The sequence below is a fragment of the Scyliorhinus canicula genome, chromosome 11 (genome assembly GCF_902713615.1).
Source record: "Scyliorhinus canicula chromosome 11, sScyCan1.1, whole genome shotgun sequence".
In the NCBI taxonomy this organism is placed as follows: domain Eukaryota; kingdom Metazoa; phylum Chordata; class Chondrichthyes; order Carcharhiniformes; family Scyliorhinidae; genus Scyliorhinus; species Scyliorhinus canicula.
The window spans coordinates 34,708,714-34,727,674 of NC_052156.1; the positions used below are offsets into that span (position 1 = coordinate 34,708,714).

The window sequence follows — 18,961 nt, forward strand, 5'->3', positions numbered from 1 at the left end:
GATGCAGCTCAAGGCCTTTATAAAACTTCTCTGGAATGTAGTGCCCAGTCAATAGCAAGCAATAAGAGTGGGGGGGGACTCCTGGTCAGCAATGCTTGATGCAGAGTGGCACCGTTCAAGCTTTAAGGCTCTGGCAACAGGCTAGCGACCTGTTCCAGAAAAAAAAACTCACCATAAGAACAGATGAAAGTCTGCCTTGCGCATTACTAGGTGCAGGAAAAGAAACAACACCTCACTAGCCAGGAGGATTGTCACCCATGAGTCCAAAGATGGTTGATGAAGCCAATTCAGGATCTGCAGACTTTCTGGTACATAGGGCACTTATATTAGTTCAGGTCATGGCATGTTCTTCTGACCACTTTCGCTTTTCCTCTAAATCTCGTCACTGCTGGGTCTCAAAATTCTTAGACTCTGCTACCATCTGGTTCGCTCCTGGATGGTGGTCTGACATTCTCTCTCATAGAACGCTGACATTGGCAAAGATATCCAGTATCGCCAAAATCCAGGATTTAAAATGTTTTTCTAAAAAAACAAGTACCCGATTCTGGCCAACCGACCTACTGTGCACATCTTTGGGTTGTGGGGGCGAGACCCAAACAGACCAAGGGGAGAACATACAAAACCCATATGGACAGTAATCCGGGACCAGACCCGGTTCCTCAGTGCTGTGAGGCAGCAGTGCTAACCACTGTGCCACCCTTCTCTGCCAGGGGTTGTCAGTATTGCATTTCTTCATTTTGGATTTCAACTCATCCTGAAGTGCTTCTTCTGCCCTCTTCTGGTGCATTTGCCTTAACTGAGGGTGATGATACCCTGGTTGGGAGCCTGGTTTCCGACATACAAACTACATGGCAAACCTAAAAGCTGACGGTGGTTGATTATAGCATCGCTGCTGCTTGTGGTGCTTGCTTATGCGAAGACAATGATATTGATGCATCTGTTCCACTTGCTATAAAAGATCTACCACAGGCAGTATTGTTGGTATGATTTCAGTGCTTTGAGGTGCTTCGTATACATTGTCTGTGTTTCAACCCCATAAATAAGAAAGGATTATGGCCATGTGGTAGACCATGAGCTTGGTTTCAGCTTTGATGTCACGATCTTCAAATACTTGCTTCCTCATGTGGCCAAAGTCTGCACCAGCAGATTTCAGCAATGCTGGATATCTTTGTCAATGCCAGCGTTCTGAGAGAGATAACTTCCAAGGTACTGGAAATGTTCCACATTTTAGATGCTCATCATGACTCCTAATCAATGTGACTGGGGCATGTGGATTCAGAGCTTGCTCATGGAGTATTTTAGTTTTCTGAATATCTGAAAACAAATTATGAAAAACACTATATCCTACGCCTCTATTTATAAACCAAAGCAGTCCATATTATTTGAACCACTTTATCTTGCCACTTGTCCTGCCACCCTTAGGATTTGTACATATGGACACCAGGTGCCTGTTGATCCACACTGCCCAAAATTGTGCCATTTATGGCAGATTGTCTTTCCATATTATTCCTCCAAATGCGCATCACTTCATACTTCTTGTTGAACTCATCTGCCATGCTTACGTGCATTTCAATACCCCGAAAGTTACAAATATCCTTATTACATACATAGCCAAGTTTCATATTATCTGCAAACTTTATAATGCTGCACCCTATACCCAAGTCCACGTCATTTACCAAAGGTGAAAAAGTAACGGACCCAATGAGGGAACACCACTGCAAATGAACTCCCAGTCTGAAAACCCTTTGTTTCCTGCCACTGAGCCAATTCCATATCCACAACTCTGTTTTCTTTAATCATGGGCTTCTATCCGAACATGCTTATGTGGCCCTTTTAAAATTTGCTTTGAAGTCCATTGATACAAAATCTACAGCACTACCTTGGTCAACATTTTCTTTTACTTCAAAAAATTCAATCGTTAGTCAGACACAAATTGCCTTCAACAATTATTTTCTGGCTCTCCTTCGCCTTTACAAATAAAAGTTTATTTTATCCTGGAGGATACTTTCCAACAACTTCTCACTTCCTCATCACCAATATATGGGGGCTGGTTTAGCACAGGGCTAAACCGCTGGCTTTGAAAGCAGGCCAGCAGCACGGTTCAATTCCCGTAACAGCCTCCACGAACAGGCGATGGAATGTGGCTTTTCACAGTAACTTCATTTGAAGCCTACTTGTGACAATAAGCGATTTTCATATGTTAAACACTTACCTATAGTTTCCTAGTTTATTCCTCTATCTTTCTTGAATAGTGGTATAACATTAGCAATCTTCAAGTTCTTTGGCACTACTCCAATGGAGATTGAAATAATGTGACCAATGGCTCTGCTGCTTCTACCTCTGCTTCTTTCAGCACTTTGGATACATTCCACTGGACATAGTGACTTGCCAACTTTGAATAGTGCTTACCATTTTCATACTACTTTATATATTATCCTGTTCACAATATCCCTCATTTCTATCAGTATGACCTTCACATCAACTGCTTTGTTTGTGAAGCCAGATGCAAAGTACTTTAGCCTCTAACTCAATGTGAAGGTCGGTTGGTCCCTTCAATCAGCACAACTTGATATGGTCAGGAAAAAAAAAAGCATTTTAGGGTTCAACTTGATGTTGCCTGATAATCTTCTCATAACCTTTCCTTCCTTCCCCTATTCATTTTTTAGCTCCCATAATCTACCTGGTTATTCACTGAACCTTACTCCTGGCATTTGTCATAAGACTTTTTTGTTTTATTTTACCTTTGGATCCACAGCAATGTGGTTGACTCTCAAATGCAGCAAGCTACTCAGTTGTAGCTGCCTCAGACTAGTCAAGCAACAGCCTGATTTAGTCACACTCACATGATCATAATGTCCCAGACACCACTAATTGCCATATCGTATGTCTGCCCCGACAGTCAGACCCAGCAGCCAATGGTATACAGTCGGGAGGGTGTCCTCAACATTGACGCTGGACCCCATGACATCAGGTCAAACATTGGCAAGGAAACTTCCTGTTATTTACTGCATACCTCAGCTATTGAATCAGTAGTACTCCATGTAGAACACCACCTGGACGAAGCAGAGGGTGGCAAGGGTGCAGAGTGGCTTGGCAGCACCGACAAAGAGTGAGTCATAAAGGACATAGTTGATAGACTGGCATGCATCTGCGACAGGTGGCGAGGAAAGAAGGAAAAAAATTCTTAACCTCATCCTCAACCTGCCTGCCACAGATGCACCTGTGCATGACAGTATTGGTATGAGTGACCACCATACAGTCCTTGTGGAGACAAACGCCACAATAAATTGGGGAGGGCCAAGCAACCAGTCTGTCTATTTCATTGGGAGTAGAATGCTACGAATTCTAGGTCTTAGCCACCCAAGTAAAAGCAGATATCAATTTATTAACTTTGATAAAAAAAGGATTTGGGCAGAAAAATAGGAAGATATTGAAAAAAAAATAAGAACCTCCCAGGAGCACATACATTTTAATTGTTTGACTTCTACTCGCCAAAGATAGAGGAAGGTTTCCACCTCTGTATATCCGTTTTAACACTATCAGGCTTGTGTAATTCAACTTATGAAGTAAGGCCCAGTCGTGGGCCACCGGACCCCCAGATAATGAAAGCTTGTATTAGAGAGTCGGAAAGATAATGCCCACAATTAGACTCTTCTACCAAGAGGGTTAACCGGGAACCATTCATTCTTGCCGAAGTTCAATTTATAGCCAACGGAGTTAAGTAACTTCATTATGCTGTCGATGGAGGGAGCTGGCGCTGTAATATGTAGAAGTAGGTTATCCGCATCGAGAGACCCCGATGCTCCACTCATCTCAGTTAATACCACTTCATTGACTAGAGGATCTCATCTTCAAGAGAGCGGCTCTATCACCGAAGTGAACAAGAGTGGAGAAAGTGGGCAGCCCTGTCCAGTGCCCCATTCAAGCGAAAATAATCAGAGTATAAAACACTGAGCAGTGACTTCCAATAATATCTCTTCCACCACTTTTGCTTTTACTCAAACTTCCCTTCAATGTTTGGGATATTTCTGAGAATATCGTTGAGCTCTGACCTCATTGCTGCTCCTTTTTTATTTTCTGGTGCATATCCACCTACCAAATTAGTTTAAAACATACCCCAACAATATTAGTTATCATGTGAGCATGAATATTGATCTCAGCTCTGTTCAGGTGAAATTAAATCTCATACAAGTGTAACTGCCTCCAATGCCCAAGAATCGGAAATGTTTCCACCTGCGATACTTCTCCAGCCATGCTTTTACCTGCACTTGATCTTTATATTTACATACCCATGAACAGTTTATTTTTTCCCTAGCTCCTGAAATTCTACCTTAAAGATGCCATCATTGTTTCTACCTACGTTATGGGTTTCATCACGGACCACAGCTTCTGTTGTCCACCCTCCACCCAACCACCTCATAAAACATAAGAACATAAGAACTAGGAGCAGGAGTAGACCATCTGGCCCCTCGAGCCTGCTCCACCATTCTTGTGTGATCTTTTGAGGACTCAGCTCCGCTTTCCGGCCCGAACACGATAACCCTTAATCCCTTTATTCTTCAAAAACTATCTTTATCTTAAAAACAATTATTGAAGGAGCCTCAACTGCTTCACTGGGCTAGGAATTCCATAGATTCACAACCCTTTGGGTGAAGAACTTCCTCCTGAACTCGGTCATAAATCTATTTCCCCTTATTTTGAGGCTATGCCCCCTAGTTCTGCTAGTGGAAACAACCTGCATCTATCCTATCTATTCCCTTCATAATTTTATATGTTTCTTTAAGATTCCCTCCATGTCTTTCTAAATTCCAACGAGTACAGTCCCAGTCTACTCAATCTCTCCTCGTAATTTAACCCCTTCCGCTCTGGAATTAACCTAGTGAATCTCCTCTGCACACCCTTCAGTGCCAGTACATCCTTTCTCAGGTAAGGAGACCAAAACTGAACACAATACTCCAGGTGTGGCCTCACTAACACCTTATACAATTGCAGCATAACCTCCCTAGTCTTAAACTCCATCCCTCTAGCAATGAAGGACAAAATTCCATTTGCCTTCTTAATCACCTGTTGCACCTGTAAACCAACTTTCTGTGACTCATGCACTAGCACACCCAGGTCTCTCTGCACAGCAGCACGCTTTAATATTTTATCATTTAAATAATAATCCCGTTTGCTGTTATTCCTATTTGTCAACATTGTATTCCACCTGCCAGACCTTGGCCCATTCCTTTACCTATCCAAATGCCTCTGCAGACTTCTGGTATCCTCTGCACTTTTTTCTTTACCACTCACCTTAGCGTTGTCTGCAAACTTGAACACATTGCCTTTGGTCCCCAACTCCAAATCATCTATGTAAATTGTGAACAATTGCAGGCCCAACACGAAACCCTGAGGGACACCACTAGCTACTGATTGCCAACCAGAGAAACACCCATTAATCCCCACTCTTTGCTTTCTATTAATTAATCAATCCTCTATCCATGCTACTACTTTACCCTTAATGCCATGCATCTTTTATCTTGTGCAGCAACCATTTGTTGTGGCACCTTGTCAAAGGCTTTCTGGAAATCCAGATATACCACATCCATTGGCTCCCCGTTATCTACCTCACTGGTAATGTCCTCAAAAAATTCCACTAAATTAGTTAGGCACGACCTGCCCTTTATGAACCCATGCTGCGTCTGCCCAATGAGACAATTTCCTTCCAGATGCCTCGCAATTTCTTCCTTGATGATAGATTCCAGCACCTTCCCGACTACCGAGGTTATGCTAACTGACCTATAATTACCCACTTTCTGCCAACCTCCTTTTTTAAACAGTGGTGTCATGTTTGCTAATTTCCAATCCACCGGGACCACCCCAGAGTCTCATGAATTTTGGTGAATTATCACGAGTGCATGTGCAATTTCCCTAGCCATCTTTTAGCACTCTGGGATGCATTCCATCAGGGCCAGGAGACCTGTCTATCTTTAGCCCCATTAGCTTCTTGCCCATCACTACCTCCTTAGGTGATAACAATCATCTCAAGGTCCTCACCCGTCATTGCCTAATTTCCATCAGTCACTGGCATGTTATTTGTGTCTTCCACTGTGAAGACCGACCCAATAAACCTGTTCAGTTCCTCGGCCATTTCCTCATCTCCCATTATTAAAACTCCCTTCTCATCCTCTGAAGGACCAATATTTATCTTAGCCACTCTATTTTGTTTTATATATTTGTAGAAACTTTTACTATCTGTTTTTATATTCTGAGCAAGTTTACTCTCATAATCTATCTTTCTCTTCTTTATAACTTTTTTAGTAGCTTTCTGTTGCTCCCTAAAGATTTCCCAGTCCTCTAGTCACCTACTAATCTTTGCCACTTTGTATGCTTTTTCCTTCAATTTGATACTCTCCCTTATTTCCTTAGATATCCACAGTTGATTTTCCCTTTCTTTTTGTTGGTATAAACCTTTGCTGAACACTGTGGAAGGTTCTCCACTGTTCCTCAACTGTTCCACCATAAAGTATTTGCTCCCAGTCTACCTTAGCTAGTTCTTCTCTCATCCCATTGTAATCTCCTTTGTTTAAGCACAAAACACGAGTGTTTGATTTTACCTTCTCACCCTCCATCTGTATTTTAAATTCCACCATATTGTGATCGCTCCTTCCGAGAGGATCCCTATGAGATTATCAATCCTGTCTCATTACACAGGACCAGATCTAGGACCGCTTGTTCCCTCGTAGATTCCATTACATACTGTTCTAGGAAACTATCGCGGACACACTCTATAAACTCCTCCTCAAGGCTGCCTTAACCGACCTGGTTAAAACAATCGACATGTAGATTAAAATCCCCCATGATAAATGCTGTGCCATTTCTAAATGCATCAGTTATTTCTTTGTTTATTGCCTGCCCCACCATAATGTTACTATTTAGTGGCCTATAGACTATTTCTATCAGTGACTTTTTCGCGTTACTATTCCTGATTTCCACCCAAATGGATTCAACCTTACCCTCCATAGCACCGATGTCATCCCTTACTATTGTTAGTACTAAATATTGCAGTTAACAATTACCATAGGATACAGTTTACTCGTCTCTAAAAAAATCTTGCAGCACACAGCATATCAATTGCTTCAAATGCATACTCAAGCATGTGGGCTTAAATCCAAGCTGTGCTTTGTCATAAATCTATAACCAACTGTCCAGGTTTGGCTTTAAGCATCAGATTCTACATCCCATTGCCAAAGCAAATGATGTCCGAGCAAATAGTTTCTGTTGACACAAAAAGTCTGATCTACACCTTGTACTGTCTCAAAATATTGCTGCACTGCAGTGCACAAGCAAGCAAAATTTCTACCAAGACCACCTCAGATTAAAAGACAAATGGATAGAAAATAGGCATCAAGACAATCATTCAATTGAACAGATTTATATTTATGTATTTCCTAAGCCATAATATTAAGTCAGAAAGAACCGGAATCAATGTTGCTTATTGGACCTCAAATGCAATTAAATACAGCTTTGAGAATTACAATGCGAAAATATTACTGTCATAACCATTGACTGGCGTACATCTTCAGGTCTTAATCAGCACAAGGTACTGTCCTCAGATTATTCCAAAAGATGTGTAGTTAGATGGATCGGCCATGATCAATGCATGGGGTTACAGGGATAGGGTGGGGCCTGGTTTGGGTGCTCTTTTGGAAAGTTGGTGCAGACCCGATGGGCCGAATGGGCTCCTTCTGCACTGCAAGGATTCTATAATTTGATGATAAGGTGTGGAATAAATACAGCAATAGTTTAAAACTCTGAAACCTGATTGAGGCTACCGTACAGAAAACAAGAAGAATATTTGAGCAGATAGATTTTATTATTTGGAAACAATGTAATAAATGATCATTTCTGAAGACCTACAAGAAAACGAAAGATCCTTGCAATTTGATACCTTGGACCATTGTTCTAGTACGGATGTCAAGATCAATGGAAACATTATTGCAGCAAAGCTACCTAGGTACTGCAAATTTTTTTATCTTATCTCAATTTGAAAGGATCCAAGCATTAGCCATGACAATACAAAAATTTATTTTACAGACATCCAACTGCTTTACTTTTGAAATTGGGAATGTTGCCTTCTTTAGTAAATTTCCCATACCTTGTTTGACCATGGCAAATAACAAGGACACTGCTAATGGTGGGCACCAGTATTGACACAGTGTACTTTATCTGGAAATAAAGGTTACTGGACGGACAAATTGTTGTGGTTACTGACATGGGACACAGCTGAAACTTGGGGAATGTCGCAGGCATGCCTACTAAATAACTGAATCATTGAAGGATTGCTATAGACAAAAGATTTCGCAAAAGTATCCTTCGGTGCCTCAGCTTTTTCTTTAAAAATTGTTGAAACTTCAATCATCATGTAGGAGGTGGTGATCAAGCATGTAGCATATAGATCATTTTCCTACCTCATATCAATGGAGAGAAAATTGAGTGATTCCATGGCAACTGCCTAAAACTGCACGAAAGCCTTTCAGCAGTCAACAGCCTAAAACAGTCATCCAAGTAACACTGGTCCAGTTTCTGAGAACTGATTTGTTGACATTTGTGACGAATACTGGATGACAGTTGTGCCACAGAAAGCACCCAATGCCTTGACAGGACAGGATTTTGCTCAGAACATAGAACAGTACAGCAAAGTACAGGCCCTTCAGCCCACGACGTTGTGGCAAGTGCATGTTTCTTGAAAAGTTCATGACAGCATTCCCTTCTGACCCACTATTCTTTTTTTACTTAGAAGTTCAAGTATGCTTCTGGTCAGATGCAAATACAGACTTCCATGCATATGGAAGAAACAAAACTGGGACAACCTTGCTGTCGGGGTAGACTTTCAAATAGGAGGGGTGAAAAAAAATCACAGCCACACATTTAACAGCATTTGCTGGATGCCTCACGTTTCTGAAAGTCATTACATCAGAAAATAGCATGAACAGATGTTATGCATCAGGTGACAGAGACAATCCAAGACATTCAATGCAAACTTTAGAATTTGGCAGAAGTTAGAGGTTAATCACCTAACTCCAGTTAAATGCTTCAAGGACAATACACCCTACGATTTCAATACCGATTGAGTGTATTCATAATATGAAGAGAAAACACAAGGATAGGAAAAAACGGTTGAAAAAGAGAATATTCTTTGAAATCTGATTGTCAGAAACAGGAGGGGAGGAAGAGGGGATGATAAACTAGAGATATTACTGCGTCACTGCAACAGACATTTGCACCTACAGTTATCATTTTACAATAAATTCTTCATAGAGTTAACTTATAAAACATTGACAGCCGAGGAGTCACTTTCCAAAACAAAGTAAAAGTAAACATCCTTTCAGTGTGCTTCACATACTGGGATGAAATACTGTTGGCACTGTAAATACAGATACAGAGGAGCTATAATTTCCTTTCAATTTATGTTGCTGGACTGCAGAAAATGGGTTATTGCTATGCTGAACACCTCAATGTGGTTTGTTAGTATGACCTGGTGTTTTCAGTAACTTTCCTTTTTAATTTTCTGTATCTCTGACCTCCGTTCTTGGCCTCTTGCATTGATCCAGTGAAGCTCAAGGGAAATTTGAGGAACAGGGGCTCATACTTAGCCTCAACCTCAGGAGTTAACAACTTCAGGTCTTCACCACCTCTCCAATTTTATTTCCAATTGCAGGTCTGGTAATGGGCAATCAGTGACACAGGACGTAGAAGAGGCGAGGGCTGGTGTTCGGGGTGGAAGATCTCCTACTTGTACAGGGCCAGCTGGATGCTCAGCGCCCATGGGGCCTATCTGCTTTTCTTCCACAAAGTTCCTGGGCCATGGGAGCCTCCTCTTGGCCAGATTTCCATCCCCTTTTGCTGCAATTATTTTGATCTCCTCTGGACAGTTTCATTACCACCTCATTTTGCCTTTCACCATCATAACTATTTTCATTTAATCACTCCTCCTCTCTACCCTATAATGGACCTCGCCATTTTGTTCTTTCCCTGTTTTTATTAAACTTTAATTGACTAATTGATTCGTATTGTGGGTAAATAATAGAATATTTTAAACACGTTACAACAAACATTCACATTGCAACACTATCTTCAAAATATAGGCAATGATTAAAAAATGTGAGATTCAGAGGTTTTTCCAATTTCGGTCTTCAGGCTATTCCATGTGTCCTGCACAAAGACTCAATGGAATTGATTAGACATTTATTAAATAAAATGACATTTTAAAGTTTTGATCTCCGGTTCATAACTTGAGAATCATTTGCAACCAGAGGCTACTCATAAATAAATAATTTAGCACTACAGATATTTTTGCTTTCAAGTCAATTGTGCTGTTATTAAAAAACCTAAATCAATGATGAGTGCTAAACATAATTCTTACAATTAATTAAGAATTGCAGCATATTTGTGGAGGGCTGGTGGGCATTAGTTATGCTCATCTGATGCTTATGGGGCAACTAATGTCTCCTGAAATATTCCAGATCTTTTGATAAAATTTGTCCGAGGTTTTTTTCTCTCAGTTGGGATGTATGCTATACAGTGGGTAGATAAACACAGATGTTGTTAGATGTCTTATCTTGCTCATTTTTGTAGTTCCATATAATTTTAACGCGGGAATTGCAAAAGCATGGAATAGTTATATGTGCCTCACAATAGTCTAGTGTTGGATGCTTTTTAAGAACTCCTTTCTAGGTTGGTTAACTAGTCTTGCTTTCAAAAGTCAACAGACTGTAGGAAAGAGTAAAAGCAAAATACTGCGGATGCTTCAAATCGAAGCAAAAGTAGAAAATGCTTGAAAATCCCAGGAGGCTGACAGCATCTGTATGGAGAGAAACAAGTTAACTTTCCTAGTCTGTGTGATGCCACGTCAGGAGAAAGAATACTCAGCTGCCAAATAGGGTTCGAGTTGTGGAGCTATCCCATCTTACCTGGTACACTAAATCTCCAATGATTACTTTGGATTCAAATGTGGTTTGAATCTTTATTAATACTTTATTTCCTCAATTGTCAACTCATCTTTATGTTGAGTTAATCTCTAATGTGACAAACAGCAATTTGGAACAGTACTTGATTCTTGAGGAGCTATTCTTTGTTTCAACTGCTTTAACTACTTTCTTTGCTATTTCAGACCTTCATCCATTCCAGTAGCTTTTTGATTCTTGCTAATTTAATTTACATATTAGTGATAAATATTAATAGTGTTTTGTATGTCAATTGATGCAAATACAAAGCCCTCATTCTTTGTCACTGTCTGGAGGTAAATGCATATGCTCAACAAGTTAACAAGAAACATCGCGTTGCCTCTCACGGAAGACATGCCTAACTTTTTGGACAGTGTCATTTTCATTTTTTTTCCAAATGGGAAAAAGAAACTACTTGAAATCAAATATATACGATACAAAAATTTCCCCATAAATAGTAGTTGAGTTCATTAATAAGTTACACCTTGGTTTGAGATGAGGCATAAACTGGAGGTTCACCAGGTTGACACCTTATTTTTAGATATGCCTTAATGTTGCTACTGGTATACTCTCTTACACTCCTCATTAAGCTAGTCTTATTTGATTGGATTGGATTTGTTTATTGTCACGTGTACCGAGGTACAGTGAAAAGTATTTTTCTGCGAGCAGCTCAACAGATCATTAAGTACATAGGAAGAAAAGGGAATAAAAGAAAATACATAATAGGGTAACAAAAGATATACAATGTAACTACATAAGCGCCGGCATCAGATGAAGCATGGTAATGGTTGAATGAGGGATATGCAGACCATGAGGTTACAGATGGTGGTTGAATACAATTCTGATGTTGATGGACCACTGCACTGAATAGATACCCCGTTTTGATTTGTTTGATTTATCCAAAGTCTATCCCATTTAGTATTGTGGTACTACCACACAACACGACGGAGGTGTTGTTGCCTTTGTGATTAATTAAAATATGATTTCACATTTACCACCCATAAAAATTGCAACTTTGTGTAGAGATTTGGGGGGGGGGGGGGGGGGGAAGAAGAGGAGAGGCGAGGTTTAATTATAAACCTGGTTGGTAATCTGCAATTGCAATCGACCGCTTTGCAGAATTGGCTATCTTCTTAATCTCCAACCTGCATGCTAATCTGTAAGGCAGAGAAAAGTCCGAAGCGCAAATTGTAATATAAACTGTTCATTTGAATTTTAAATTTATTTTCAATTTCCTCCTTTACCTTCAAATTAGCAGCCAACACACTAATACAGGAGCTACCAACTTCTCTGTAGTGTCAAACTCTCATTAAAATAATGTTAAGCTTTTGTTCAGACAAGAAATATTTTTGATTATTAGGAACAGACCAATCAAGTCCTTGGACTTGCTCATGCCTACCAGAATATTCACGTGTACCTCTTATCCACATTCCTTGCCCACCAAAACACTGTTGATTACAATTGAGGGCGCAATCTACCAGCCAAGTCTAGCCCCAATGGGAGCGCGATGTGGCCGGTAGATCAGAGGTGAAGCCTCCCGTGGGCTTCTTGACAACCAGGTCCCACGAGTTGTCAGGATCAGGAACCAGCCCACAATGGACAGGATCAAGTGGTGTTTGCATAAGTAGACTTTAGACCTACTTAAGGCTTGCTTATCCAGTACCTACCGACCTCACCAGGGAGGCCACTGCCAGCCACCGTTCAGTACTGGTCCACACAAATGTGGGCCAGGTGGAACGGCACCCGGGCCAATGGAAGCCTCTGGGTGACCTGGGTGACCAGGGTGGACCCCCCCGGAATGCAAGCACTGCCAGGCTGGCACTTTTGCACTGCCACCCCCGTACTACCAAGGTGCCCAGGTTGCACTGCCAGACCAGCTCTACCAGCATGCTGTGCCAGGATGCCCAGGTGCCAGTGCCAAGGGTCAGGGCCAGAGGTGGAGCCATGCCATGAAAGGGCAGTGGAGGGAGGGTATGAGTGGGGGCTGCAGGGCAGGTAAAAAGGGGCCTCTGGGAGGTTTGGGGGGTGGGGTTAATGCCCATGTGCGTGTGGGATGACATTACCCATGGAAGGGGGATGTATGGGGGGAGGGGGGGACGACACAAGCTCACTCAGAGATCGGGGCACCTTTTCAAGATGGCGGCCTGATCTCCTGAGTTCAGCTCCCCAGTGATGAAAAAAAACTGTGTGTGGACTAAACCGGTGAGAAACTTCCCAGGGCCCAAAAATGTGACTACAGGCGTAATCTTCCTAAAACGGAACAAAGTCCCCTTGTGAGTGCTATTAATGTAGCCGGGTGTTTCCCAGCACGGCTCGCGTTGTACAAGAGGCCTCGGCTAAGGCTGCACAAAATCCCATTTTTTGGGGAGCTCCGCTTGCCAGAACTCCCTATTGTAGCGAGTGACTGTGACGCCATTCTTAAATGGCATCTCTCTTCTCTTCCCCCCCCTAAAACTCCCATGCCAGTCATCCCCGGTCCAATCGTGCGTGAAAAATGTCAGCTTGGTACCTTGGCAGTGCCCATGCCACCTGACTGCCACCTGGGCACCTTGGCAGTGCCAGGCAAGCACCACCAGGGCACCACCCTACCAAAACGGCATGCAGCTGGAGACCTCCGACCCACTTGGAGACCCCAAGTGCCGCTCCATCTGATCCCTGTTTGTGGGAACCAGGACCAAACCGCGCTTGCCCGAGGACTCGGAGGCATTGAATCCTAAAGCTACAGGTACTAAGGGAATCTGCACATTGGAGTGAGTCTAATATGCAGATTTGCCAAAAAGTGATCCCATCCATTGTGGACGGGATTTACCTCACAACATCCCACGAAGTCGCGTTGAACATTGCGAGGAGTGGTGAGCTGGATTGATCCCGGGAGCGGGATCTCCCAGCTTTCAATGGCCACGCTGGGCCACGGCGAGCAGCTTTTCTGGCACAATGTGGCCATAGGATCACCCCCCCCAAGTGTCATTAGATAGTGATGGGGAGCTTGCCAGTAGAGCTGGCAGGAAACTCCCAGCAAAACCTGTCACAAATGACACTTAGAAACTTTCCCGTTCAATCGTGCCCTGAATATTTCAATTTACCACAAATCCAAAAGCTTGAAACAGGATTTTTCCCTACCCTGTGAAAGACAGAATTGGTCTTCCTCCTAAATGTCCTCATTTGAATTGTAAGACAACTGTGCCTCCTTGTTTTTCACTCCCTTACATTTTAACTACATGCCATGCCCAGTACAGGCATGTCATATTACAAACTTTCAGACAATACTTTTAAAGATTGGACACAAAAGCGGTTGAGATAGCTTCTGCAAATATGCCTTTTGGCATTTGGACTACAGATAGTATCAAGTTTCCAGCAAATACCTAATCAAATATGGACAGAAGTGAGGGAACCTCTCAGCCATCTATGGAATTCACAAACTCATTGTTTAAGGATGAGTCAACATCCAAAGATTGTGGAGTTTCCAGATTACCTGTCTCCATGTTTCATGAGTTTGAAACTCAATGGACACTATCAATATGCCATTGTATCACATTGGCCTCCTCCATCCCAACCAGACTAGGTAGACCTCAGAAGTTTTAACCCAGCGGTCACAATCATAGCTAGCCTCAGGACTGCATCCCTTGTTACCCCAGCAAATTTATTAAAACATCAGATGTCAGCCAATCTGAGAACCCAATTCTGACACTACATCACAAGTCATCAAGCAGCCGAAGTACTTGGCCTATTCCAGTTTCAAAGTTCATCTCTTAGATATTCAACTCCAAGAAACCTCACAACCATTCTCTTTACAAGGCTATCACTTCAACTTTAAACCATGGAATCAATTTAGGAACCCACACGCCTGCCATATGGGAAACCAGACATAGTGCACATCTTAAATCAGAGACTGAATTGACTATCTTTATCTGTATCATGGGGGCCCCATGTGTGCATGTTTGCGCACATGTGCATATACTGGCATGCAAGACCAATTAGGTGACCTTGTGTAAATTCAGGATAAATGTATGAGAATAAATAACCTTTACATTAAAGTCTCAAAATATGCCTAATTATTTAATTGGAATACACCCAGCCAAGGATAGGAAAAGGCACAGTTCTTTCCACACAAAATATACAGATTACAGGAGAGCACACATATATTCTCCCATGATAAATACCTTAATTAGGTTACTTCTCAATCTTCTAAGGGAATACAAGCCAGGTTTATGCATCCTACCCTCATAATTTAAGCCTTTAAGCTCTAGTATCAGTCTGGTGAATCTGTGCTGGACTCGATTACAAGGTCAACATACGTTGTTGTTGTACACCCACCGGAACGATGATAATACTCTGGATGGGGTCCAACCCAGGTTCCCGAATAACCGAAAAGTTAAGTCCTCCCCTTTGAATTCCTGCCACCTTGATATAGCTTAGTTTTCACCAATGTAACTTCAATGTGAAATTCAATGGGCAAATAACAATTGCTAACCTCCTATATCTATTTGCCTCACACACAAAAAATCATAAGAAAACAAGTTTTAGTTCAGATGAGGGACTATTATGGAAAGTGACTTTTCACTGAGATTTTAAACTTTAGTGTAACCAAGACTGAATTATAATATTATTGCATGAAGAGATCCCATGGCTTCAATTTAATTAGTTTGATGAGCTTGAATTTGGGATATCTACAAAAGTAGACCTCAGTGGAAATTATTCAGCAATAATTTTGAGGCACGGTATAAATGCTTCCCTTTCACAAAATGTGAAGCAGTATTTATTTTGGAAAGACTTTGAATGTGTCAGGATTTACATTACAGTAGTTCTCTTCCTGTGCAGCTGTGTTGTATGCAGCATCTAGTGCCTGTGAACAATTAAAATGTATTTGTTGAAACCTACAAAAAGAAAATGGAAAAAGGGTGGGGACACGAGGAATTAAAAGGTTGCAGTTTCTTAAACTGGAACAGTCTAAAACAAAAAGCCGCATAATACATTTAATAAGTTCTCACATAAAAACAATGCTATAACCTTGAACTTCAGATTACCACCAAAACAGTGTCAAAAATACTCTGAACCTATTTAATCCTAAATCTGTCAGTACAATATGCCACCTGAAATATTCATACTGAAACTGTAAACATGAAGGTAGCAGACACAATACCTTGAGGAAAATACTCAAGAAGAATTCTTGGAATAGTTCTATTCCCTCACAGCACAATTGAAATGGATTTGGAAAGCATAATATTTCAGTGCACAAAAAATAGCTCACACAAGTTAATATTACTACACAAACTTCTCATCTAGCCAAAAATAAGCTTGCTACATTAAAAATCTTAACAGTTATTCATTTGGATAATGAACACTTACACTTGTAACTTTCCGATAGATCTGGGCAGCATTCTGACATTCTGAGTATGGGTATTCTGAGGTAGCCATTTCTAACATACACATTCCAAAAGCGTACACATCCACAGATTCATCATAATGTTCTTCATACATTTCTGGGGCCATGAACTCTGGAGTACCTGAAGATAGTTAAAAGCAAATGTAACATTCCAATACGTCCCAAAAACTTAACTGACTGTAAAAACTGTTATCTCAGATAATCATGAATAGGAAACCATGAATTGTGCGCGCATGATTCCTTGTATGTGCGAGGTGTTCTTATATACAGGCAACTTTTATACTGTTGTCAATAAATTAAAAAACACGAATATTTTTAATATAAAAAAGAATTTCCTGTTCCTGCACAAAGACTCTAAAACCATGCCGAATAGTGGACTCAATGAGGTTGGCTTACTCTATGCAAGAGTTCTCCAATATAAAAAAGACAGTCAAATGGTCAACTCAGAATACAGCGTGACTATAGAACAAGACAGATTTTGGTCAGGAAAACACAATAAATGCTGCAGACTACTTTGAAACATTCTGTATCCGTCCAAAATGTACAGAGTCGTAGCAATAAACTTTCATTTCATTGGCTTTATTTGTGGATATGTCTGTGGAACTGTCCGAGAAGGTGCCATCTTCTGGAACGATTAGATTCAAAGTATAAATCAGAACATAGAACATTACAGTGCAGTACAGGCCCTTCGGCCCACGATGTTGCGCCAACCTGTGAAACCCCTCTAAAGTCCCTCTACACTATTCCCTTATCGTCCATATGCCTATCCAATGCCCATTTGAATGCGTTTAGTGTTGGCGAGTCCACTACTGTTGCAGGCAGGGCATTCCACGCCCTTACTACTCTCCGAGTAAAGAACCTACCTCTGACATCTGTCCTATATCTATCTCCCCTCAATTTAAAGCTATGTCCCCTCATGCTGGACGACATCATCCGAGGAAAAAGGCTCTCACTGTCCACCCTATCTAATCCTCTGATCATCTTGTATGCCTCAATTAAGTCACCTCTTAACCTTCTTCTCTCTAACGAAAACAGCCTCAAGTCCTTCAGCCTTTCCTCATATGATCTTCCCTCCATACCAGGCAACATTCTTGTAAATCTCCTCTGTACCCTTTCCAATGCTTCCACATCCTTCCTATAATGTGGCGACCAGAACTGCACACGATACTCCAAATGCGGCCGCACCAGAGTTTTGTACAACTGCAACATGACCTCATGGCTCCGAAATTCAATTCCTCTACCAATAAAAGCTAACATACCGTACGCCTTCTTAACAACCCTCTCAACCTGGGTGGCAACTTTCAGGGATCTATGGACATGGACACCGAGATCTCTCTGCTCGTCCACACTACCAAGAATCTTACCATTAGCCCAGTACTCTGCCTTTCTGTTATTCCTTCCAAAATGAATCACCTCTCACTTTTCTGCATTAAATTCCATTTGCCATCTGTCAGCCCAGCTCTGCAGCTTATCTATGTCCCTCTGTAACTTGTAACATCCTTCTGCACTGTCCACAACTCCACCGACTTTAGTGTCATCCGCAAATTTACTCACCCATCCTTCTACGCCCTCCTCCAGGTCATTTATAAAAATGACAAACAGCAACGGCCCCAAAACAGATCCTTGTGGCACACCACTAGTAACTGGACACCAGTCAGAGCATTTCCCATCAACCACCACTCTTTGTCTTCTATCAGCTAGCCAAGTTCTGATCCAAACTGCTAAATCATCCTGAATCCCATGCCTCTGTATTTTCTGCAATAGCCTACCGTGGGGAACCTTATCAAACGCTTTACTGAAATCCATATACACCACATCAACTGCTTTACCCTCATCCACCTGTTTGGTCACCTTCTCGAAGAACTCAATGAGGTTTGTGAGGCACGACCTACCCTTCACAAAACCATGTTGACTATCTCTAATCAAATTATTCCTTTCCAGATGATTATACATCCTATCTCTTATAAACCTTTCCAAGACTTTCCCCACAACAGAAGTAAGGCTCACTGGCCTATAGTTACCAGGGTTATCTCTACTCCCCTTCTTGTACAAGGGGACAACATTTGCTATCCTCCAGTCCTCTGACACTATTCCTGTAGACAAAGATGACTTAACGATCAAAGCCAAAGGCTCAACAATCTCCTCCTTACCTTCCCAGAGAATCCTAGGATAAATCCCATCCGGCCCAGGGGACTTATCTATTTTCACACTTTCCAGAATCGCTAACACCTCCTCCTTATGAACCTCAAGCCCTTCTAGACTAGTAGCCTGTATCTCAGTATTCTCCTTGACAACTTTGTCTTTTTCCTGTATGAATACTGACGAAAAATACTCATTTAGCACCTCTCCTATCTCCTCGGACTCTACGCACAACTTCCCACTACTGTCCTTGACTGGCCTTAGTCATTCTTTTATTCCTGACATACCTATAGAAAGCTTTAGGGTTATCCTTGATCCTACCTGCCAAAGACTTCTTTTGCCCTCGCTTGGCTCTTCTTAGCTCTCTCTATAGAGCCTTCCTAGCTAACTTGTAACTCTCAAGCGACCCAACTGAACCATCACGTCTCATCTTCACACAAGCCTCCTTCTTCCT

At 41.6% G+C, this 18,961-nt stretch overlaps 1 protein-coding gene across 1 annotated transcript in view; it reads right to left on the reverse strand.

The window, feature by feature from the left end:
* The window catches only part of wnk2 (WNK lysine deficient protein kinase 2), a 296,693-nt gene that overhangs the window by 162,992 nt on the left and 114,740 nt on the right, over positions 1–18,961 (reverse strand). The window contains 1 exon segment of the mRNA XM_038812754.1: positions 16,332–16,489. Within this exon segment, the coding sequence (XP_038668682.1) occupies positions 16,332–16,489 (158 nt within the window).